This window comes from Plectropomus leopardus, chromosome 15 (assembly GCF_026936395.1).
Source record: "Plectropomus leopardus strain MGB_pleo_1.0 chromosome 15, ASM2693639v1, whole genome shotgun sequence".
In the NCBI taxonomy this organism is placed as follows: domain Eukaryota; kingdom Metazoa; phylum Chordata; class Actinopteri; order Perciformes; family Serranidae; genus Plectropomus; species Plectropomus leopardus.
This window is the reverse complement of record NC_142190.1, coordinates 27,575,484-27,599,868: the sequence shown is the minus strand read 5'-3', so window position 1 is coordinate 27,599,868 and position 24,385 is coordinate 27,575,484. Positions and strand designations below refer to the sequence as shown.

General features: G+C 39.1%; 1 protein-coding gene across 11 annotated transcripts in view; it reads left to right on the top strand.

Annotated features, from left to right (window-relative positions):
• LOC121952124 (RNA-binding protein Musashi homolog 2) overlaps window positions 1–24,385 on the top strand; it is a 338,550-nt gene that overhangs the window by 302,522 nt on the left and 11,643 nt on the right. For 7 of the 11 annotated variants that reach the window (XM_088088718.1, XM_088088717.1, XM_042498626.2 and 4 more), the window contains 2 exons: window positions 15,670–15,846; window positions 21,647–21,801. In XM_088088718.1, the coding sequence (XP_087944844.1) occupies window positions 15,670–15,846; window positions 21,647–21,801 (332 nt within the window). The remainder of the gene's footprint in view (window positions 1–15,669; window positions 15,847–21,646; window positions 21,802–24,385) is intronic. The other 4 variants (XM_088088720.1, XM_088088719.1, XM_042498631.2 and 1 more) reach the window with 1 other exon arrangement.

Here is a 24,385-nt window from a genome sequence, read left to right as displayed (position 1 = left end):
AGAACATACTTAACTAAGCTGTACAGACTACATACAGCATCAACACATGTTCTGAGTGGCCAAATAAGTGTCTTGCAAGGACAAACTTCTGAAAAGACACTCATGACAATTTTCAAATGCAGCTTTATGTCTTATTTACTAACAGCCCATCAAGCTATGAACTTAAAAAAAAAAATCCAACATTTTTTCAATTCCAAACTAAACCCCATATACAGGAACACTTAGTATGACCACACATACTTGAATAAACAACATTCACAGCCCAACAATGCAATGTAATGCCAAGCTGCTGTGCTCTCAGGTTGCGTTTACCCTCAATGGTTTAAGTCTTTCAAAGAGCCTTTGAAACACTTCAGAGGTCTGAAAAGTTTGGACGGATAGTTCAGACTGAGGCTGTATGTCAGGCAGGTAAGAGTGCTGAATGCTGAATGCAGAAGACAAGTCAGCACTGGTCCTTGATGCTGCTGCTCATTCAGCTTTTTCAGGTCTCCATGCATATTACAGTAGTCTCTGCTGTTCCTTATGAGATACACAAACAGACCACAGTTATTAAAACTATACACTGTCACTTTTGTTGAGATTTCAAGAGATAAGATCATCATCTGATAAGCTACAGGCTGAAAAGGACACACTCTGATGGTGTCAATGAAGAGAAAGTTTTGTTTGAAGTTATTTTGCAAACAACAAACTTGATAATTCAATAATTAACCCTGTTAGAACTTTCACACTCTCACTTCACATGAATGGGAGGCATTACAACACTATGCTAACCCACTCCTTCTCCTTAGAGTTTGGTCTGTACCACAAAGAGAACAGCTTTACAGTCTTTAGTTAGTCTCTAGTTTTTCTGCAAGATATAAACTTTTCTGTTCCTCTGATCTACAAGAGGTATACAAAATACAAGAGGCACCAACCAGTATGATAAAGCAGAGTACTCCTACTAGGGTTGCATATTGAAAGCACTTTCCTTAATTGATAATTGATAAAAATGAATGGTCGTTGTATCATTATTTGAAAAAAAAAGATAAAAAACTTTGATTATTCCAAAAAATATCAAATTTGTTTTTTCCTTAAAGTTTACAGCAAAATATTACATATTCTTTGACAGCATTGCATTGCCTGTCCACTGATTTATGAAATTTCACGTTCCATTAAATCCTTAACGACCAATTAATCGATCATCGATTAATTGTTATCATCCCAAACTCCTCAAGTCAGAGAGGGACTGACTCAACTCAAAGGTCATTTTTGTAACTGCAGTCTGTGTGAGCTATTTAAACCCTAAATCTATGTTTAACAATAATATATTCAAATCTGCAACCACAGATTTTGATTTTTTTTTAAATAAATCTATTATATAACAAATATTTTAATCACTTATAGCTGTGGACCTTTTCCAAAATGTTCAATATTCACTCAATTTCCCAAGAATAACCTCTCAAATTCAGTTTTTAAAATAACCTTTCCCTTCCTAGAGCTTGTTTACTCATACCCAATACTCAGCTAATCACCCCACACTCACTGCAACTGAAATAAAAACTAATGTGCTTTCACCAAAATTAAACAATGCAGGCAACAATGAGTCTTGGCTTGGGAGCTAATGGCCTACAACAAATGGCTGCTTCACCTGCTAATTCAAGCTACCAAAATAAAACACACGAGCAGTGTTAGTTTATGCCCACAAGTCCATGGGATTTTACCTGAAGCATGAGCAAGGGAAAGAGGGAGAACAGACGAGGAATGATGGATTAAAGCTGTGAGTAGATTTTAGGTCAACAGTCGCAGTTGCTGGCAGTGACAGATCAGAATGAAGCTGTAGCAGGCGGGAGACTTCTCCTCCTCACAGGGTCTATAGACAGTTTCCATTCCACTAAATACAAAAGCCCTTCACCTCAGTCACTTTAATCAATCAGTCATCAATAAGATATCAACATAAACGCTTAGATTATGATATAATAATCTTAAAGGCTACAGCAACATAAGGAGTTTTGCTTTGAAATCTCCTGCATTTACCACAAAAGTTTTTGTAAATACTACAAGTAAAAAAAATGTTTGTAACTAGGCGAGACATTTACAATTTTGTTATTATTTGACTGCCGGTACCATATTTTATGTTGTTTTATATTATATGTTATAATTACATTAATTATAGTGAAATGTCAGTTTTCTCACTCCTTGGTGGATTGTCCCTTAAAATAGCAATAAGTGAGTAGAAAGCAGTTAGTAAGTAGGAATTAACCACTTTACACTAAAGTTAGTCATGTTTGCTTCTTTTCTATCTCTCTTCTTTATTAATGTCCCTTTCTATGTATCTGGTATGACCTGACCGTTTCATAGTCAAAGCATCCTGAACCTTGGACACTGTGCTAATGATTTTGCCATGTGGAAGGCTTGGGTGGTATCACAGTATGACGGTATACATGTGTATTAAGAAATCTCAACAGCATGGGTGTTGAAACTTTTAAAAATATAGACATTACTCTTTTTAGTAAACCGATACAGAAATGCTGTATTGAGATGATGTAATGCCCAACATACACCACCTGAGGTCAGTCCCTATTGATGAAATATGGTGTCTATGAGTTTTGGGGATAACATTACAGGACTAGTAAAAAGCCTGCCAGCAAAGTCAGAGAGAGACAGCAGGGCAAAACAGCTGCAGTGCTAGTATTTTGCATCTAACTCTGTGAAATAAGGTTTTTTTTGTTTTGTTTTGGTTTTGGTTTTGGTTTTATGATGAATTAACTAGGCAATTAAACTGATCATAGAGAGGAACTGGAATTCAGAAGACGTATAGCTCTTTTTTGGTTAGAACGCATTGCAAAAGTTTTTACACACGAAATATCTTATACTGTATACCTCTGTGAAATGTCAGAAAAGTATGAAAAACATCTCTACAACCCAAGCCTGCAATATGGTTGCTGTAATGTATAATGTATATAATTATTATATTATTATACCTTTGCCATTGTGTGCTACAGTGTATAAGTAGATACAAAGGTTATACCTTTAAATCAATGGAAAAGTCATCAACTTCCAATGCACACACTTCATTAAAGGTAATTACAGCTCACACCTTTTTCACATACAGACAGATACCTCCCAAGAGCTTTGTTCTCAAAACAAGATGCAAGTTTCTCTCTGTCTTAAACACAGCCATTGATCGTCTTGTTGGCTTCAATTTAGACATCCTGCTTTTTTCCACCCTTACAACTGTAGATCATTCAATAGCTGTCAATAATAGCTCCCCTGGCTGAACACACAGCCTGCAGGCTTTAGGGAAGAGTGTCTCCCCTAATCAGACATACAAGCTTACAAGCTTGTTGGTGAAATTCTGTTTTAATTGTAGCTCAGAGGTTGTCTGGTGTGTGTAGTTGATGTAAAGCCAGTAGGCAGTCACAAATGTCGTGCGCTGTTATACCTAAAGATGCACACACTTGAACATACAATATAAGTGGCTGCGGGATATGCATACTACTTACATGTGCGCACACACATACACCCACCTGTCCTCATTTGCACTAAATTCAAATCAGCAGAGGGAACACTGGAAGCCAATCAGATGCTTTTTCTTTCACATCGGGGCTATTGGACTTTTTTTTTTTTGCATTCTCAAAACAAACAATTTGCCCAACAATTGCAATGAACATCACTAAGAAGCAGGAATGTTGATTTGGGGTTAGCAGCAGCCAGGAAGCAAGAGACGTGATGACAACCATTATGTACAGTTTAATTCTGACAGCTGCAAATGGAAGGGAGACAAGTAAATGACTATGAACAGGGGGGATGGGGGTGAGGGGAGCTGGGGGGAGGGTTAGAGTGGTAACAGTGACATCATGGGCCTGTTTTAGAGTGCTTAAACAGTCATGAGGCAGCAAAACATCGCTCAGTGAAATCTCCCTGCTCCCTCAGTATGTGGCAGAATCTGTCTGCAAATCAAGAATATTGTCACAGTAATATCATAAAATCAGGAATATGAGTGTGATTAAAATATCTCTTGGTTGTTGTCTAAATCAGCTGTTATATTGCTCTGATTTAATAACCATGCTACTCTTTAAAGAAAAGCCTCACAGATGCATCTTGATGATATAACAAATCCTTCATTCTGCGGTTTGTGGCTTTTTGACCGAGTGGGACATAATTTATTGATGATTTGCTAAGTGTTTGAGATGATGCTAATACCTTACTACTACAAGGATTAATACATTCAGCAGCCTTGTCTCTCTATACGGACACAGACGGAACAGAGGACACAAATTGTTTAAGCTTGACCTTCCTCTCTGTGTATTGTCTGGGGATGTTACTGCATCTCCGTCCTATCTTCCCATTTAATTTGCAGCACACTCAGCCCAAAATCAGCCCAGGGATTGCAATTCTAGTGTTTTTATTTATTTATTTATTTTTGGTAAATTCTCTAATTTTAGTGCAGACAGGGGCTTATGTTGTGGGGAAAAAAACATCCTTATGTATGATGTAAGTGAGGATTCTTTGTGCTTTGACTCCACCTACAGTTCCCATAGAGCACCACATATCATATACTGTGTCTGCTTTGACCCAGCAGGTAGGGTGCAGAGGTGGTGTCCTTAAGTAGCTTTTAATCGTTAACTGTTTTAAAAAAAAGATCAACTTCTTCCTAAATAGGTCCACAGTAATATTACACATTGACTACTTTTATTCTCTATATATATATATATATTACTTTACAAGAAGCCTTTTTTCTGTAGGTATTGCCTTTGTTGGGCTGTGAGGCTTGTTTGTCAGTGACACACACACACAGAGTGTTGTGAGACATTTTCTGTCCCTGACAGAGGGCACTTTCACCCTACTCCCAAAGCTCAACAGACAAAATGACAGCATGCTGACTTCCCTCTCTGTGACAGACCGCTGCTGATGACAAGGTGTATTTTAGACTTCTCACTGTGGCCCTGCCACTTGCAGCAAACTATACCCCAGACACAGCTGTAGTTGTGTACCATAATAAGAAAAGTTACTGAAGATGTAGACTCTGCAGCATCCTTCAAACTTTGCTAAGAGACTGTGTATCCTACAGTTATGTTAAAGGTGTGCTGTGCAGGATTGTTGGTTGCTGTTTGTAAACACGCTCGCCAGCAAAAGTGAAAATAAAAGCCAACCACAGATTCGTGCTGGTTTGGGCTTTTGCTATATTTGCAGTTTTTCGGCACTGTGTTTCATGTAAGGCCACTGCTTGCAGTCTGGCACCTGGTCGCTACCTTTTTATAAAGCCCCGGCCTCACCTGAACACTGTGGGGATGCACACCCATAAACATCCCAAGCACAAAAAATAAGGACAGGCAGAGGGCAGAGTGTTTGCAGGAAAATACCTCGCCACACTCCTCTAGTGAATCGTAAGAGATGATTGACAGGGATTACCTCTCTCTGAGTCTTTACAGTACGTTGTGTTTAAGCAAAATCTTGAATAGTTTATCTCATGACGTTCCCATCCATAGTCATCAGAGGCTGCTGCTCCGCGGTGGATTTCTGTGTCGACATATTATGTTTTTGGTATCTGTCTGCATCTGTTGTTTATATTCCAAGATGCCGCTGACGTGATGTCAACAAACTAATTAGTTTGTTTTAGATTAGTGGAATGAGGCACATGGTAAGGTGTAGCAAAAAAGTTACATTCTTTATACATCTCTTTATACACTTTTTTTAAATGCAAAGTTCTGCATATTATATCTTTACATTTTCCTTGTGCTGCTCTTATTTTCAATTTGCAAATTTCTACTTCTCTAGCAGTCAGTTACAGTAGATCTCTTACAGTAGTTTTCTTACTGTAAAAAAAAGTGCAGGATGAGGGTGTTAGGGTCTTATTTAAGGCAGGGAAAGGTGCCAGTTATCACAGTTGAAATTCTGAGTTGTGGTTGGTAAGGCCAGGCAATGTGTTTTATTTAGTGGAAGTTGAATCTGAGGTAGTGTTAGTCCAGCTCCTTTTTGAAGAGGTGGGTTTGAAGATGGTGGGGTATTTTGCTGCCCTGATCTCTACCACCAGGAGCATGTTGCACCACTAAAGAGCAAGAACAAGGACTAGCCCTTGACGTGTGTTTTTGAGGACGTTTGAGAGACTCTGGCTTCAGGCAAAAAGCAGATCAGAGAGATCTGGCTATTGCACAGAGTTTACCCTCGCCTGCAGGTAGAGGGCTGCTGGCCCATACACGGCTTTATAAGCCGGCATCACAGATTTGAACCCGATTTGAACTACTGCAGGGTGCCACTGATGGATGCAAAGGGCAGTCGCTTTATATCAGTTGGAGGGGCTGAACATCTGCATAGTAAAGCAGCGAGGAGGAAATTGCTAATTTGGAGATGACTAATGCATGCGCCAGCACCTGGGCTGCATTTTGGACAAGTATAATCCACCTCTGCTGTTGATATGAAGGATGAACCCGCATAAATGTGCCTCTGTTGCCATTTTAAATGAATGTCAGGTAGTTGATACATGAACATACTTCCAGTATGAGACATTTATGTCAGCAACAAAGCCCCATTTTTCTTTAAAAGAAAGCTAGTTATCATGCGGTTTTCTTCATTTTAAAGTAGACATATCTGAAATCTCCTGTGCTATAGGATTGTCAGATAAAAACAGAGAAAAATGCAAGTGATGCAGATGGTTCTGACAGTCCAGGGAACTTCACAGGTCCCAGTCTACTCTGGTTGAGTGTTTTCCTGAGTCCCTCTGAGCTTTCTGCAAAGCTCAAATGTCAGTCTCAGATCTCAGCTCTACCTGCAGTGTACACAAAGCCCCATTCAGCTGCTTTCAGAGGTCTGGGTACTTGCTATGTACTGTATGTCTGGCTTGACTCAGGTGTTCAAAAGTGAAATAGAGATGGCTGTGGGCAGAAATTAGATTGCAGAGGTGTCTCTGCCTGTTTTTATTGGGACTCAGGATGGCGTTCGCATTTTTAAAAGCACATTCCTCTTCAGCCAGTTGCTCCCCTTTGTTCTCTTCTCTCTTTTACTCATCTCACTTCTTCTCCCACCTCTTTATTCTTTGCCAACGCAAAGAAGGAAACTCATGTGACAGACATTTCCAAATTAAGATCACTATCAATTTCCTCCCAACAAGCTCTGTGATCTTCAGCAGTGCCTGAGAGGAGACCGGGATTGGCTGTGTGCACTGGTCTTAATCAATCTGGCTCTTGGTGAGCTCAGGTCCGTTTGTCCCAGATGCTAATCTGTCGAGCTCAGCTCCGAGGCCAGAGGCGCTTTACATGTATTTGGTGCAAAATAACATGAGCAGGCATGCCAAGCCCATCCTGCTCGGGTTTTTTTGTCTGAGGCCCAGGGAAAGATGTGACACATCGGGGAGGGCAAAGTGTCCCTTTGCGCCTCCGCCACGAAGCAGTGGCTCTCACAGCTGTGGGTAGCAGATGCTCCGAGGTTACAGGCACAGGCCTTTAGGGACATCACCACTCTGCCCTCCAGGGGCTGCATACGTAACACACTCTCCAAAGAAAACTTAGTGAAGGGAGGAAGGCATTTTGTAGTCTGTTGAGTAAACTCAGTTATGAAATACAGTACATATTGTATTCTTCATTATTTTTTCCCTTTTTGTCTTTAGATGCAGAAGTAAATTGCATAGTTTTCTGCACCATATATTATAGTATTTTGTACAGCTTTATGAGATATGTTCCCCCTCCCCTCCTCTGACATTAAGGTAGCAGAGGACTTTGGTTTTGAAAAGTTAAAGACATTTGTACCATAAATTGATGCAGAAAAAGCACAAATTGGAGCCTAAAAATTCACCAGAAATTAGGAAATTAAGTGTTTAATGCTGAAAAGTTTTCAGATGAAGGACCCCCAATCCCCCCGATTTTATATAAAAATACATTTTTTAAAACATATGTTGCCGTTGCCATTTAATGTAGCCAGTATCACTCTCAGTTTTCAGTATCTGAGTGCTTAAAATCATCATTCCCATTCCAGTTTATGTATATTGTCCTTCATTTGGTATCCAAATGACTATTAGACATGGGTGAGGATTTTCAGGGGGTACAGGACATATGTTCCCCTCAACATTTAGAACTTTTGCATTCCTCCTTCCAATAAAAACAAGAAAGTAGCAGAGGACATTTATTCTAAGAAATTCTAATGCGGAAAAGGCACAAATCGGTGCCTAAAAATTCACCAGAATGCAGGAAATTAAGTCTGTTGCTCAAATTTTGTGTCCCCTGCAATTTTGAAAGAAAACTTATTTCCTTTCTTTTAGATATAGCCTGTATCACTTTCAGATGTCAGTATTTGAGTGAGCATTGCTTAAAACCATAATTCCTCTGTATCTAATGACCATTAGACATATAGGTTCAGACTTCAGGGGAGACACAGGGGACACATCTACCTCAATATTTAGAACTTGTGCATGTGTCCCCCCTAACCAAAACAGAAGTAAAAGAGCACTTTTATTTTGACATAATTAAAGACATTTACACGTGGAAAAGGCAATTCACCAGAATCAAGGAAATTAAGTGTTTAATACTCAAAATTTTGTGGCTGAGGACCCTCCTCCCAAACCCCCACTTCAAGAAAAATATGAAAGAAGAAGAGGACTTTTATTTTTACAAAATTTAAGCAATTTACACCTTAAACTGATGCAGAAAAGGCACAAATTGGTGCATAAAAATTCACCAGAATGCAGGATTTGAAGTGCTTGATGCTGAGAATTTTCTGGCGAAAGGACCCCCAAACCCTCGATTTCATATGTGTCCCTTACAGTTTTTAAAGCTAGACCTCTGCCCTTTTTCATTAGAGGTAGCCAGTATTGCTCTCAGATTTCAGTCACAGTGAGTCCTAGATTTAGACCACATAAGCCCGACCAGACATGTTTGAAAAAATGTGTTCAGCCAAAAGGCCATGGCTGTCAGCTCTGAGCCTGCTCACGATAGGATAATCTGTGCCGACTGTCGATAACTGAGTGCCCTTTCTCAGTCCCGACTGGGCCAGAACTCACACAGGTTACAATCTGCATTGAAATCATTTGCAAATTAGTGTGCGTCTGATTTACTACACTGTTGCACATTGTTTCACCCATGATCCAGTGTTCACATGTCCTCTTCCTGTGTCACTTTCCACAATCGTTCCCCGACCACAGTTGAAGGTAAATATAATTCAGTTGCTCTGTTGAATTTGTCCATTACTGGAAAGAACAGAGAGAAAAGGGAAAAGCAGGCATAAAATGAAAAGTTAAAAAAAACAGAGGCCTGAGTATGGGTGAGTAAATGCAAGAAGAAATCATCTGTTAAAATTAATTAGCCAAGCTTCTCTGAACACAAAATGACAAGACATTAAATATGTATTATTTATGAAATGTCTGTGCTCTCTGAAAAGGGTGTCTAGTGCTGTTAATTACTCAGCCATTCATTCAGAAAAGATTATTTCAAATGGAAAGTGAAAGCAAGGCTAGACAGCAAAAGAGCTGTTAGTTTCTTTCACGCTATTTTTAAATGACATTGGTGAAAATGGAAAAGCTAATTATGGTAGCGCCGAAAAAATTCAAAGCTAATTTGGGAAGCAGCATGTCAGGTTTATTGACATCTTCTGTAGAGTGATGTGGTTTGATGGCCACCGAGGAATCTTGGTGGCGCCGCGAGGGGAAAGGGAGGAGCGACTGCATGAAGAATTATTCCTTGCAGAAATGAAAATAACTTATGTTAATAGATTTTTATCCTCCCCAATTCCCAGGATTCCTTGTTTGTTGACTGTAGAAATAACAGGTATATTTATGTATATTCAGAGTTGACGTATGGACGAGAAATAAAGGCATTTTTGTCTGATTTTAGCCAATGTTTAACAGCATTGAAAAGATTATTAAGTAAATCATAAATAATGAAATTTAATATATGTAACACCTTTCATACATGAAATGCAGCTCAAATTTCTTCACAGAGAAATAAAAAGAGATACATGAAGGCATAAATAAGAAAATAGCAATAAAGTATACAAATTATAAGAATCAGAAGGTAAGATAGAACATATAAAATCACTACAGTATTACAGATCTAATATCAGAGACAACAGATCAGTAAATGACCATGAATCGACATCATGTCACAGTTGAAAAGAACAGTGCTTTAAGGTGGTAAACCAGTTTAATAGGGTTGGTGATGTAAAAAGGTGTGTTTTGAGCCGTTTCTTAAATACGCTCACAGAATCTGACTGTCAAATATGCAGAGGAATTGTATTTTTTTTAATTTCCATAGTTTGGGAGCACAGATATTAAAGGCTGCTTCCGCCACTTTTTGTGAGTCCTTGGGACTGTTAATAGTCCAGATTCTGAAGATCCCAGTTAGGGATAGGGATAGTCAATTTTTTTATTGATATTGATGCCATTATCGAGACTCCCAACCCTTATTGATACCTCTCTTGCTACTTTTGCATTATTTGGTGGAAAGACGAGGCAAAAATATGTTTTTAACAAAGCTGGTTTACCGTCACTTTCAGTCATGATTTTAGTGATTAGGAAATCAATAATTTTATTTTAATTAAAAAATAATAATTTCAATATTTACTTTGAAAATCTTTGCATCAGTAGTTTTAATTATGTATTATAAGATGATTAGAGCTCATGAGAGGACATTACTATCCATTTTATCTTGCTGGGAAAACATATTTATCATCCCATAAACTGTATTAGTCAAGTTTTTCGCCAAAAACGAAATCTTATTTTTCTTGATGCTACATTTCAATACATCATGATGATGTTTTGTTTACCTTTGCCCAATAGTCATTTTACTGACCTATGGGACTTTATAGCAGTATTGATAAGCTGAAACGTTATTGATTTTCGGGTTTTGAAAAAAGCGGAGCCTGGGTCCTCAATAGAAATGGGTTTTGATCCCCATCCCTAATCATAGTGCACAATTAGGTGTGTAACATGACAGGCAGTGTGTTATGTATAAGGGTGACATATCATTAAGAGCTTTACAAACCAATAGAAGTTTAAAATCAATCCTATATGATTTCGTCAGTCAGTGAAATAAAGGGGTTTTTTTGTATAAGTCCTTGTACTTCGATATCTTTTAATCAATTTTACAGAGTGGCAGATTCAAACAGAGTTTTTAATTATGCCGTAGAAGTTGCTGTTTAGTTAACATTCCGATCACAGATCGTGCCTTTAAAAGTGTGTATGTGTTAGTTAATATGTCGAGTTTCTGTGGGATTCAAAATGAGGATAACTCGGTGCAGAACACTGGCAAACTTATGAAAATATTTTTCACATTCTCAAGTCCCAACAGGCCCGGGGAGCGTGACGCTATATTTTATCATCAGCGTGATTAGTTTTATTTTTCAACTCGCGAGAAAAAGAGCAGCAGTACTTTCAAGGTTTGTGATTCCTCCTTAAAGGCAGTCACCTGGCAAAGTGGGAACGAGAGCAGGGCATTTATCCACTTAAAGAGAGCCACCCCGATGATGTCAGTAACAGATGACTGCAAGACACTCCCCTCTCCGTCGCCTCGCAGCCAGCTTTGGTCACTGAGGGCAGAAAGGAAAGAGGGTGGGGGTAGGAGAGATAATTACCAGTATAAATGAAGCCCTGCGAACGATTCGCACTGCTGGGTCCCCTGATCTAGTCTCCAAGGCAACCTCAGCACGCTCATTTGTTTTGTAGATGAGTAATTACATCCAATTAGTGGCCAGTGGAAAAAAAAGGAGTCCAAGAAAGGCCCATTGTTCTGGATAGATTGTGTGAATATTAATAGTGGGAAGGTCTGAGGCACAGTGATATGATCGGTGATACTAATGCAGCTGTGGGCACACTCTGCCCAGTCTCATCCTGCATAACAGATCAGATAGCCACTGATGAAAATATATGGCTTTGAGAATGTGCGCCTGCATGTTTGTGCACGAGTGTCTGCGTCATACTCTCATCCAGCTGCCTCTATCCAAACCACAAAGTCAGTTTCTCAACCTGCCGCACCTGCACACGATGCTACGGCATGCAGTGTCGGAGAAAGTCTCAGATTTCATTACCTGGCTTATTTATAAAGGAATATCTCTTGACTTCGCTTCAGTAGAAGAAATACTGTACAAAATATGCAGCACTTATTTTTCTGGTGTTCAGCAACACCCAGAACTGCAGATTGTAATGTATCCTCATATAATGGGTTCATGTGATATCTTACAAAAATAGCGCCTTTGCTTGTCAGGTTAAAGAGAGAATCATGACTGGGGGTCGTCACATCACGAACTAACATAACGTGATGAGGCATGACGTGATGTGATGTGATGTGATGTTACTTACGTACGTAACTTAAAATATCTTAGCGTTGGCTTTTGGTTTCACAAGAGACACAAAATTCAATTTACAGGGTCAAAGTCCTGTTTTTGTTTGATCTAGCCATCCACTCCATCTGCCTCCCTATGCAGACTTTGTTGCTGTCTGTACTACCCCACTCACAATTGTGAGCACATCTGAGTGAGAACACAGGGTTTAATCAAGAGGCTGTGCTGCCCCAACACCACAGAGCTGCCAGGTTCAACTTCAGACAGAAGGTGGAAGCACCTTTACGGCCGCTCTGTTGACTTTTAAGTTTTTGCTTCCAGTCTGTTTTATTTTACTATTTTAGTAATTGCCTAGAACCAGTGCCAGACAAGACAAGACACACATACTGGAACTGGTAGCATTATCGGTTCAAATATGAATAATAACCATCCCTGCTGCATTGGTCACTTGATCACAGCATCCTGGCAAGTTTTTTCGCAAATCTGTAGTTGAAACCTGTTTACTGATATGTGGAAGTTAGTTTAATTCACTAGATGTGGACTGTGGGTACAAATCTGCCACTGGCCGTCTAATTCAGCTGGCATTCTCCTCCCTCTCTGCTTTCTGCGTGCTACCGTTTTTCAAGAGCAGCATGCTATATCAGAATGATAATGGATGCTTCCAGGCTTCTCTGTAGTGTTGATAGCACTGTGATTGTCCTTTGGAAGTCAATATTGGTTAGAAAAAACACTTAAAAAGAATTGAAATTTTTGTAAATCTGGACAAACACTGTGCCGATTCCAATTATAGCCCCAAAGTGGTCCTGCCTACTATTTTTTTTTTTAATCAGGCCAAATTTCTGCAAGAGCTGTTGTCCTCTTTTCTTGCAGCAGATCTTTTTTGAACAGTTCTGCGGCCTCATTCTCCATATTGCTGCTGTCAAAAGATCCCAGACAAACTGAACTTTGCTTGTTTTCTATATCAGTATAGTATGTTGCATGTTTTAGCCAATACTGTAGTTTGCTGCAGAACAGACCACTTTTGTCTGCATCTTCCAGACATCTGCAGCTTCATTTTGTCTCCCTGCTTTACTTTCATAATAGAATTGCAAAAATTAATGCTGCCTTTCTCTCCTTTTGCAAACATTGTTGAGGGTATGGTCATCTAAAATTAAACTTTAGAAGTGTCAATGGATATTAGGGGTTCTGTATTTATGTTCAGTGTAGGCGCTCACCTTGTGATGGGTCAATTGATAAGTACACTCTGAGTATAAAAGCTGCAGGTTCTGGCTGAGCTGAAAGGCCAATGAAAGCCTTTAAAGCGTACAGTGTCAACCCTGCTTGATGCTGTTCATTTATAACTAATATTAAATGATAATAATAAATATAAAAAGAATTATTATGATTATCAATATTATTTTTAAAAGTCACAGCATCTCTTTTCATGACCAAAAAATCATTTTTATCAACCCACAGCTTCACTTTTGCCAAGATGACTTTGGCTAATTTTATTTAAAAGCAACTTTTGCAAATATTTTTAGTCATGAAGCATAGTGAGTGTATTGTAAAAATGGAAAGTACGGCCTGAGTGGTTGTAGTCTCTGCACTGTTCTAAACTGGTTACATATTTGGAATGGCTTCTCTATGAATTCCCAATAACACGGTTTGGGCTGTTGTCAAATGTTTTGTTTTTTTTTTTTCAGTTATAATTATTCCATTGATCCAGTTTTCCTCATTAGCAAGGCCAATCAATGTTCTGTGACATTTGTCTAAGTGAAGTAAATGGAATGATTGGTTCTTGAGCTTTGTTCAATGTGTCAGGCATTATGTGACGTACGTGGGAAGCCTGCCGTATTTGGAGCCTATAATTTGATGAGTGGGCAGACAGCCCACAAGTGGTGAGATCAGAGTGCTAAAAAGCACTGGCGGAGAGAAACATGGCTGGTGCTTACATTCCATTTGGCAGAAGTGGACTGTCTCACTCTGAATGGGAAGAGGTGAAGTGGCTTTGAATGGCTATTCGCTCCAGGACCCAAATAAAAAAACAAACACACAGCAGGGGAAACCCAGCATGGAAAAGCCGATGTCACCAATCTCAGTCCCTCCTGAGTAGATTAACTCTGTTATCAAAGAGGTGTGAGAAGGAGCAGTTTCTTTTAATTGCGCTCTTTATATGAGCAGCTTGTCTCAGATTAAGAGGACAAGCAATAAATGCCAGCACGACTTATTGCTGAAAGACATTTTCTAAACTGTTGATAATCCACCATCTGTGTCAAAGAGAGAATCGTTGGAAGAGGCCAATCGGAGACGTGCTCAGAGTACTTAGTGCACTTCAGAATGCCTATCATCAATAAACATGAATGTCTATATCTCATTCACATAAAAAACCTTATCATCTGTTGCTTTTGGTTTAAAAAAAAAAAAGCTTTAAATTAATTATTGATTGGTGCACACAATGTTTCTTTTCATTTAAATGACAAAAGCTTCCTTCAGGTGTGTCCACGAAGAGTTTGAAATGAAAAATGTATTGACCTGTGTTTTAATGAGTCTTCAGTTTTATCTCACTCCTTAATGATTGCAAGAAAACATGAAGGACGGAGGTCAATTATGCAAAATACCAAATATCAAAGCTGTGGCCTTACTGTTTATTTTGTATTTATTGTTACTGGTCCATTTGAGTAAAGCCAAGGTGTTAGAGTAATGCTGTGTTTACACTGGATCAGGCAGATGGCACACGGACATCTGGATGTCACAGAAAAAAAAAACAAAAAACAATCTAATGTAAAGGCAGGACGGTAAAACGAAACATATATTTTAAATTAATAAATTGCTAATTTATTATTTTATTAAATTATACTTGTAATTGTCCAGATCGGCCATTTTTTTAAATGAAGGTGCTATGTAACATCCAGTTGTTAATTGCATCATAGCAAACTGCAAAAATTAAAAAATATTTTTACTATTAAACGGTAATCCACATCTACAATTTATGTTGCCAATTCTATTATCTTTCTATTGCCCTTCCCTAATTTTACCGTCCCTCTCTTCCACTAAAATAATATATGGTTTGCAGTCTGCCGTCTGCCTAATCCCATATGAATGCAGCATAATTGAGAAGATCTTGCAGCAAGTGTATCCATTCAGGGAGAGTTAGTATGTATCCATATTTGTCCAGCTAATGTATAAAATACATATGAGCCTATCAAACACGGACCATATGCCAAGGGGGCCTGGCCACAGGGTAGGAGCTGCTGGGGAGGGAGGGCAGGGGGGGGCAATTCAAGCAGACAAAACTCAAGGTTGTATTCTAAAATAATAAAAGATGGTGTAACACACCAGCAAGCTATGCTTTTACAATCTGGACATTGACTATGACAATGAAAAAAGTTGTTTTCCACAATGATGGAGTCCCCTCCCCTCCCCCTCCCCACCCTATACTGTATCTCCCAGGCCTCCCCGATTATGGGTTTTACTCTGCGCCCAGTGACCAGAGGGGGCCCTGCTCCTTTGCTGACTATGGCTCCCTGGGGCCCCAAGCGGCTCAGATGCTGCACAGTGAGCATGCCACCTCCGCCTGCAACTCCCCCCTCCAGCACCTACACAGCCCGGATCAATTTAAGAACCCAGGTTTGTATATGCGCATCTATGTCATCCACTTTTTTGGACTTTTCAGTTTGACTCATGACATTATTCCATGCAATTGATCTAATCTTTTATTTTATCCTATACAATTTATCTTGCTTTTGTTAAGGAAAGAAAAAAAAACTCCCCCCCTCAAAAAAAAAATATATATATATAAAATTACATCTTCCTGACAAAATAGCATTGCATGTCCTTCCTTCTTTTTTTTCAATTTTTAATGTAGATATCCTGTTTCTTTGTGAAGTTATGTTCCAGCCCCTGCCTGCACATAAGGGGCCGACACACACAGAATGTAATCCCTCATTTGCATGTGAACAAAATAACTACTGATGATGTCGGAGAGTACACTGGCCTCTCTAACAGCTCAAGTTTATGTGAATTTTGAGCAGCAAAGGAACGAGTTGAGTGTGGGAGTGAGAGTCATTTTTTTTTAAGCTGAGCCCTTAAGTGTAAGAATGATTGCTCGTGTTATTAGTGTGTGAAAGTCTGACTAGCAAATCAGTAGAAATGCTGTACGATGTTAAAACACTTAGAAGACAACATTTTTGCATAATGCAGCCATTACTTTGCAACACAAGCACATTTTCACATTGTGTGCTTCTTCTGGTGCTCTCTACTACCTTATGCAATGACAGCTTTGAAAAGCAAAGGATTAGATTTCAGTCCAGTTTACTGCACATTGACATTTCAATACCCCGCAAACAATGCATAAAATGTATTATAAATTCCTGCTACTTCTTTGAGAGCAGATTAGCAGCCTTTTTTCACTAGTACAGTATTTGCATGTGTTTTTTTTAAATATTATTTCGATAATGATGTGCTCATAATGTTGTTTTTTTTCATGTCAAGTAGTTGTGAGTGCAGTTCAGTGGAGTGCCTTCATGTGATGTTGCTTATGTGTGTTATTGTAGGAGACAGTAGCCCTTTTTACACAGAGATCACGCTATAGGGCCGCTACTAAGTACCTTTTCTATGCCGCCTTTGCTTTTTTATACAGAACCAAACAGCGGGGACATTATGCCACTCTTGTGTGTGATTGTGCATGCAGGCATTTTGAAATCAAAAGAGGCGTAACAAGCATGTTGTTTGACACAACAGCATTGGCCTTTAGTGTAACATGTAACATATGCGTCGGCAGTGCTTTATAAACATTAACAACATTGCAATTACAATTGTTTATTGTCCCTGTTATATGGCGGCTGATCTCGTCCTCTCCGCAGAGGGTAAGGAGCTCCCAGACCTCATTTTCCAAATTTGGGGACATTTTCAGTCGCTGTTCTTCTTCTTTGAGTAAGCAGCTAACAGCCAGCAGCTACTTTTTTAAGAGTAACTGAACTCCCAAAACTTTTTTTTCAGTTGAAAAGCAATATATATGGGTATTTAGTAATGTTAAATGATTCATGTCCAGCTCTTGACATTTTAGTGCAAAGTGTTAAAATTCTACATATTGTGTTATAAATATTCATAGTGACAGCCCCTCTGAAGGTTAAAACCTGGCTATTGCAATTGAATTTTGCTATTGGCTGATCCTGGTAACAGGATCCTGATTTCATCACCAACCTAGCCTCCTGTCGTTGTGCTGTCACTCTCCTCTCACCAACTAACTACTTCGTCTGTGTGCTTGGGCAGGGAGGTGCTGTGGATCAAGAGGTGGCACGATTGGGTGCGTTTTAGCCTCCACTCCCAGCCCTACCAATTTTAGATACTTTTTTCGCATTCCATGGAGGAGGAAAGTGGGGGGTTTAGTTACTCTTTAAATCTCCTGCGGTTGGTTGCATGCATCACACATCGTAAAAACGTCACACCTCTGCCACCCACGATCCTGTCTGCTGGCTGTCTCGTTTATACAGACATCGTTTCAATGCTGTTAGTTCTTCCGATGCCAGCCTCAAGGCGAGACAACTCTGCCTCCCGTTGAGCGATCGTCCCTTTTATACAAAACAGTGCGGTGGCATAACAGTGTAAAATTTCTGCCTTGAAGAGGCACTGTAAAAGGGGCTAGTGTTGACTGACACACAGTGGTTAGGTTCCTGCCGGTCTTGAATGTTATCAGTCATGTGCCTTTAAAAAAACATATCCACCTTCACTTCACAGTAGCAAAAATATTCAGAACAAAAGAGGCTGTTCTTACCTTTTTGGACCAACAAAGTGAGTGTTTGAGTGTGGGACCAACTCCCCCCTAATGGTTAAAGTGTTGGCCATCTGCCCCGGGCAGATGTTGGCATTTCCAGACAGTCTGTACAGACTTGAGCTCAGCAAATGGCAAAGACCACACACAGGTTGTATAGAAACAGGATGTCATTTCCTGAAGAGTGTCTTTTTGGGGCTGCAGTTTCAGCGTCATTGCCACAATATTTGTGTGGGTGTGATAGCACTAAAGACAAAGTTCACCACATCCTTTACTTCCTATGGATGTGTTAAGCTGTATGAAGTGATTTATATCATACACAGCTGCATGGCAGGGTGAAGATTACCACTACTTAATATCAATGCAAATACACATACCGATTATGCGCCATTATCTCTGTTGATTTTGAGGCTTAGTTGTAGCATGCTAATTTATTACACATTATAGTCTACATAAAGGTAGAAAGAGTACAAATCAGCTTCATTTCTTTATCTACTGTAAGTCACTCTGTTGGACTCTATTGGTGTGTGGTTGTTTTGCTTGGTTGGTGAAGCACAGATTTTTCCTCACCTGACAGACACGTTCAAATCCGGAGCAAGTCGACACAATTTATCTGCTTGTTGTCTGTGAAATAGACTTTATATTTGGAGCAAGTGATATGAAAATCACAGAGCACATTTCAGTAAATGGAATCACAATGTTTATTTGGATGTTTGTTTAAAGAAGATAAGAGCAGAAAGGAATAACTTTAAGGAAGTATAATTGATTTTTGTGTACATTAGGTGTTTTATGATGATGATTACCAGCTGTAGGTCATATATTACACATAATTAATTTATAGTGTCATTACTGTGCAAATGCTTTGGTGAGCAGCCCCACTAGTCCTTACATATGAAGATTGTGCCACACAAAACCTGAAAGGGAGATTAGGATATATGTGGTTTGAAATCTCATTGATAAATGGTTTTCTTGTGCCTACATCTGTACTTTCAGCACTACATTTAAGTGAAATTAGTAATGAAACAAATACACCTTGGAAGACAGACAGGGAAGGCAGTACACAGTATTCTGTATAAAGTTAGACATTCACTCAGGTATTCCCATTTTTCTTTGAATGTATTACACACTCAAGTCACTGTGAGCAATAAATGATTATCTCTCCAGGCATTTCAGTCAGATGTATCTGCACCACTAGTTTCCAAAAACAAGGAAGACTTAGCGCCATCATTCCTTTTACATCAGACTCTATTCTGAGCAACAATCTCACATGCATAGCCAGGGGTGTTTTTAGGATTTTAGGATACTGGGAGGCTTAGCCCAGACCTCAGTGGGGGGGTCCAGGGGGGTCTTTTTATTTTAACGATTTTTTGGTTTTGTTTGTTGTTGTTTGTGGGTTTTTGGGGTTTTTTTTAATATTTTTTTTTGTATTTTTAATTTTTTTGATGTAGCTCAATTTCAGTTCTTTTTTTATTCACTCTAACATGTTATTTACCCTTAAATGGTTCTTTGTTACTTTCCAGGTTAATTATAAATCATGATGACATAATATTAAAGGCTGTTAGTAATTAGAATTTAATACAGAATACTTAAGTAAAAATGCTTTTGTTAAAAATGTATTGACAAGAGTTTGAAAAATAGTTATATGTATGTTTTCATGTTAACGGTGGTTAAATGTAACTAAGATAAGACATAACCTAATTTATTCTGTGGTAAACTGCAGTGTAACAGTTGTAATACAAATGTAGAAGAGTGCAGATATAAAGCATGCAATAAGGACGAATGTAACAAAGTAGAAAAGCAATGTATACTATATGAAATGCAACATATAATATAAAAAAAATATATAAGACTAGCTAGCAGAATGGTGCAAATATAAGAAATAAGTACATATATTTAAGTACACGTTTGAAAGGAATGCCACAGTGAACACAGTGAAAAGGAATATTTTTTAACTTAATAAAGCTTGTGTATGGGCTGCCTTAAATTTTTAAGGCAGCCCATACACCACACTAACTTTTTTAAGTTAAAACAAATAGTTTATTTTTAGAGTGCATTGGATCCAGGTTGGGTTTTCTTTATCGTTAGACCTATTTTAATTTTTGAAATATATTTAAATAGCCCACATATTTAGTTTCTGGGCTATTGTGCAAACATTTGGGGCTGAAGCCTCGCACGCCGAGGCCTAAAGACACAACTGCATGTTGCACTTGAGATAGTTTTGCTCCCCAAGTCAAATGAGGAACTGCTGCAGCCCCTACATTTAAAAAATCAGTTTTTCAGGGAGAGAGGTGAGCCACATGCTTAATAAAAATCACCACTCATAGGAAAAAAATCCTTAATTATATAATAAGGCAGCCTACTGGGGGCTGTGCAGGCAAGATAAGAGCACTAGCTGCTCACTGTTTAAAGTCCTCATAGTTTAACAGCAGTGTCAACTCCACTAGATGTGTCTTTAGTGAGATGGCTTCATTTTTCTAGAGTGGATATCTAGAGGATGTTTCCAGGTGCTTGTAATGGACCTCACTAGTCTAATACAGCTTTGATAGATGGAGCGGTGATATGTTAAACACGGTGACAATGATGCAGTTTGTACAGTGTCAACATATTGAATGTACTACTCTTTTTTTTTTTTTTTTTTTTTTTTTACTTGTACACAGACTTCCTCTTAGGCATCATGAGCTCATATATACACAAGATTGAGCATTTTTCCGTGGTTGGGAGATTTTTCTTTTTAATGCCGTTTTTTTCCTCTCAGTCTGTCTTTGAATGAGGGTGAGATGGAGGGTTATGTGGAGCTGACAGGAGAGGAGATTGCTGTTAAGAGATCACTACATTTTTCTTTCTCCCGACTGTTTTTTCCCCCCCTTGTGTTGCGTGTTGTTGGCCTTTAGTAGGCATTTGGATTTTCAAAAGACATTTTATTAGTCTGAGTTGCTCTTACTCACGGGGCAAAGGTGGTAAGTCATGTACAGTATTTCTTTTTTATCCCCCCTGAGTTTGGACCTGTGGATGAACTCGGGTCAAGCTTTTATATTTCCCCCTCATGCCTCCTTCTCTTGTCTCACATACCTCTTTTGCCTTGTGCCTGGAGTTACAACAGCAGACTGGAAATAATGGAGGATATTTTTAGCCGGTATCTATGAATCACAGGTCATGTAGGAAAGCAAAAAGTGGCATATTCCAAATGTCTGGGTTCAAATCTAAAATCCGTAATGTAATAAACCTGTGTTACTCTTCTTATTCAACAGCCAATGTTGTTTTACAAGTACTCCTTCACATTATGCATGGCAACATTGACACTGCAACCTTACTAGTTTATTAGCATGGTGGAAATATTTCTAGCAGTGTGCTTGTTTTGTGTTGTGCATGATTCGACAAAGTGAATGATACTCCTATGCATAAAACACACAGCATGTAGATTATACGCAGAATATCATACTGGATTCATCCTGAATTTGGGCTTTTGAAATCACATTAAATTTGAAATTGAAATTCATAAGCTGTACGTATAATATGAGCTATAAGCAAGTCCTTAGAGACAAACCTGAATCCAGTAATGTGTTCTTTTTTCCTTTTGAGTTGTAGCAAGTTAAGAGTCGTCCTGATCATTATTGGGTGTTTCTGAGCTGCTCTGCTCCCTGCTGTGTTTGTATGCAGGCACCAACCCGTCAAGGCCCGGAGGTTTCCCTGGTGCTAACAGTCCAGGGCCCGTGGCTGACCTGTACGGACCTAGCAGCCAGGATTCGGCTGTGGGCAACTACATCAGTGCTGCTAGTCCTCAGCCTGGCTCTGGGTTTGGCCCCAGCATCACAGTGAGTACCCAGATTGCCTGTCGTGTCTGACCGCACCTTGAGCTCAGTTCTGTGTCAGAATACCACCACTAAAATTAAGCCAACGCATGCTAATTGTGATGTTTTGTAACACGAAAGTTATTATAAAGAGCATAGCTTACTAATTATAGGACTCCTGAATTGACTAGATTGAAAATCTGATTGAAATAACTACCACCTGCCTCTTAGCAAATGTTCCCAATCCAGATTAAGGGTAACTTTGCAATTTTTACCCTGGACTCTATTTTCCCATGTGTTTTTGTCTAAGTGACTAATGGCAAAATAGCAATTTTTGATATTGGTCCAGTATTGAGCGAGAGTGCTGCAGCCAGCAGATGCGAAAAAGACTGCAATGTAATGACTTGGGGCATTAATACATGTCAATATATGTCCACTAAAAGTGCTTGTTTTTGCCACTGACAGGCTCAGATTGTTATTCTTAGTGTCTGACATCTTATAGATCTGGAAATAGACCTGCACTTGTATAGTGCTTTTATAGTCATTTACCACTCAAAGTGCTCTTCACACTACGAGCCACATTCGCCCATTCGCACACACATTTATATACTGGTGGCCAAGGTTAACGCACAAGGTACCACCTGCTACTCAGCTTTTAACTATTCATGCTAATGCACACACCAATTGAACAGCCATTAGGAGGAATTTGGGGTTCAGTATAATGCCCAAGGATACTTTGACTTGTTGAGTGGAGGAGGTGAAGATCGAACCACCAGCCTTCCAATTAGAGGATGACCTGCTCTTCCACCTGAGCCACAGCAGCCCCCATATGGAAAGCATCCCTACATTACAGTAAAGATCCTTTTTGTTTTTCCAGAAACAGCCCCAAAATCACCATCACCAAACCCACCAGACTCCATTAAGATGAAAAATAGTTTATCATCATTAAACATACTTCATTTAAAGTGGACATAAAACAAAATTAAACTCATGAAATAATTTTGGCTCATCCAACTCCTGTCGGTGGAAATAAACAATAGAGTCTTATTTATTTGGAAATTGTGATTTTTATTCTTTTTAGCTGTTTCTGATTAATCAAAGAGTATTTTAGTCTTTAACAAAATACTCTGTCAGGGGATGGACCATTTCCATTATGTTTTCAGACACTTATAATAACAGTCTGAGCCAGACAGTAGCAAAAACACACACTTTTAGTGTACGAAAATCAACAGTCCACAAATGCCCCGAGTGGTTACATTGCAGCCTCTTGAAGGGCTGCCGGCTACAGTGGTCTCGCTCAATACTTGACCAGTTTTAAAAAAAATGTTGTTCCTATTAGTCACTTGAACACAAAAACTTGTAAAAATGGGGTCCATGTTGAAAAATACTGAAGTAACCCTTTCAGTGCAAAGCAGCCATTCAGTACAGTCCAAGAGTTTGGATTATTTCTCTGCAAGGAGGTACCCTCTGTCATTGAGGTTCAGAGGTCCCATAAGCATTTTGTACATCAGGGTAAACCCCGCCTTAGCTCTCAAAGTTATCTGTGTCAAATGCAAATGTTTATTCCCCTTAGCTGTTGCTCAAATCACCTCACTCCAGACTCTGTGTCACCTTCCCAGAACAAATTCCCTTTATTTTTAGAAGCCCATCTGTCCCAGAGCTTGAGTTTGTGCCGTCACGGGGACAACGCTTCCAAGCAGGTTTTGCCTCTCCTGGTGTCCTTGTCCAGGTGTAGCTGCACAGCCAGGTGCTGCTGCATTTTTTCCTCTAGCTGATCAGTTAGATGCCAATTGCCATGTCAACTCATAACAGGGCTAGTAGAGGTGACAGTAACAAAGAGATGTTCACAGTCTGACTGTGTGAATGTACTCTGTCTCGTCCTGCGTGTCAGTTTAGTTGATGTGCAGCAACTTGTTATTAATTCTGCTTTTTGCTTTCACTGTTATCAAAACAAAGTCACTACAAAAATGCTTGGAAAGGTCCCAGTGACAGTGAAGGCATAGCCTGACAAGACAGTGCCGTTTAATAAAAATTGGGGAGTGTAATTTATAAAAAAGGTTCTTCTTTTATGATAACCTCAAGCCTTGGAGAGATCATCTTAGAACAAATAAAAACGTTACTGAGGAGTAACTTCAACCAAGCTGAAACAATAAACTACATTATTAAGAAGTTATTAGCAGCATATAAACATTTAAGACATCATAATATAGTTTTACAAAGCAATAGAAACATTATGGTGTGTTTACTGATGTACAGTATTTGTCAATAATTATAACTTCAACTATGAAGACATGTTTTTATATCATTAATTCTAGCTCAGTGCCACTGACATGACTTAAGTCATACTTGCCAACCCTCCTGTTTTTCATCACACTCTCCCAGTTTCCTCTCAAGATCACAATTCTCCTGTATTTATTCTGATTTCTGACAAATGTTGACATATTTTTTCCTTTTCATTATCACAACTTGGTGCTTGCACTGTATTGCATGTATAAGCCCCATGACCCCAAAAGTCTGAAAGTGTACATTCATGCTTTCCCCTCTTCCCCTTCTTCTCAGGGGTCCAGAGTGGGGTGCCTGACGGGCCAGTGTTGCCAACTTGGCGACT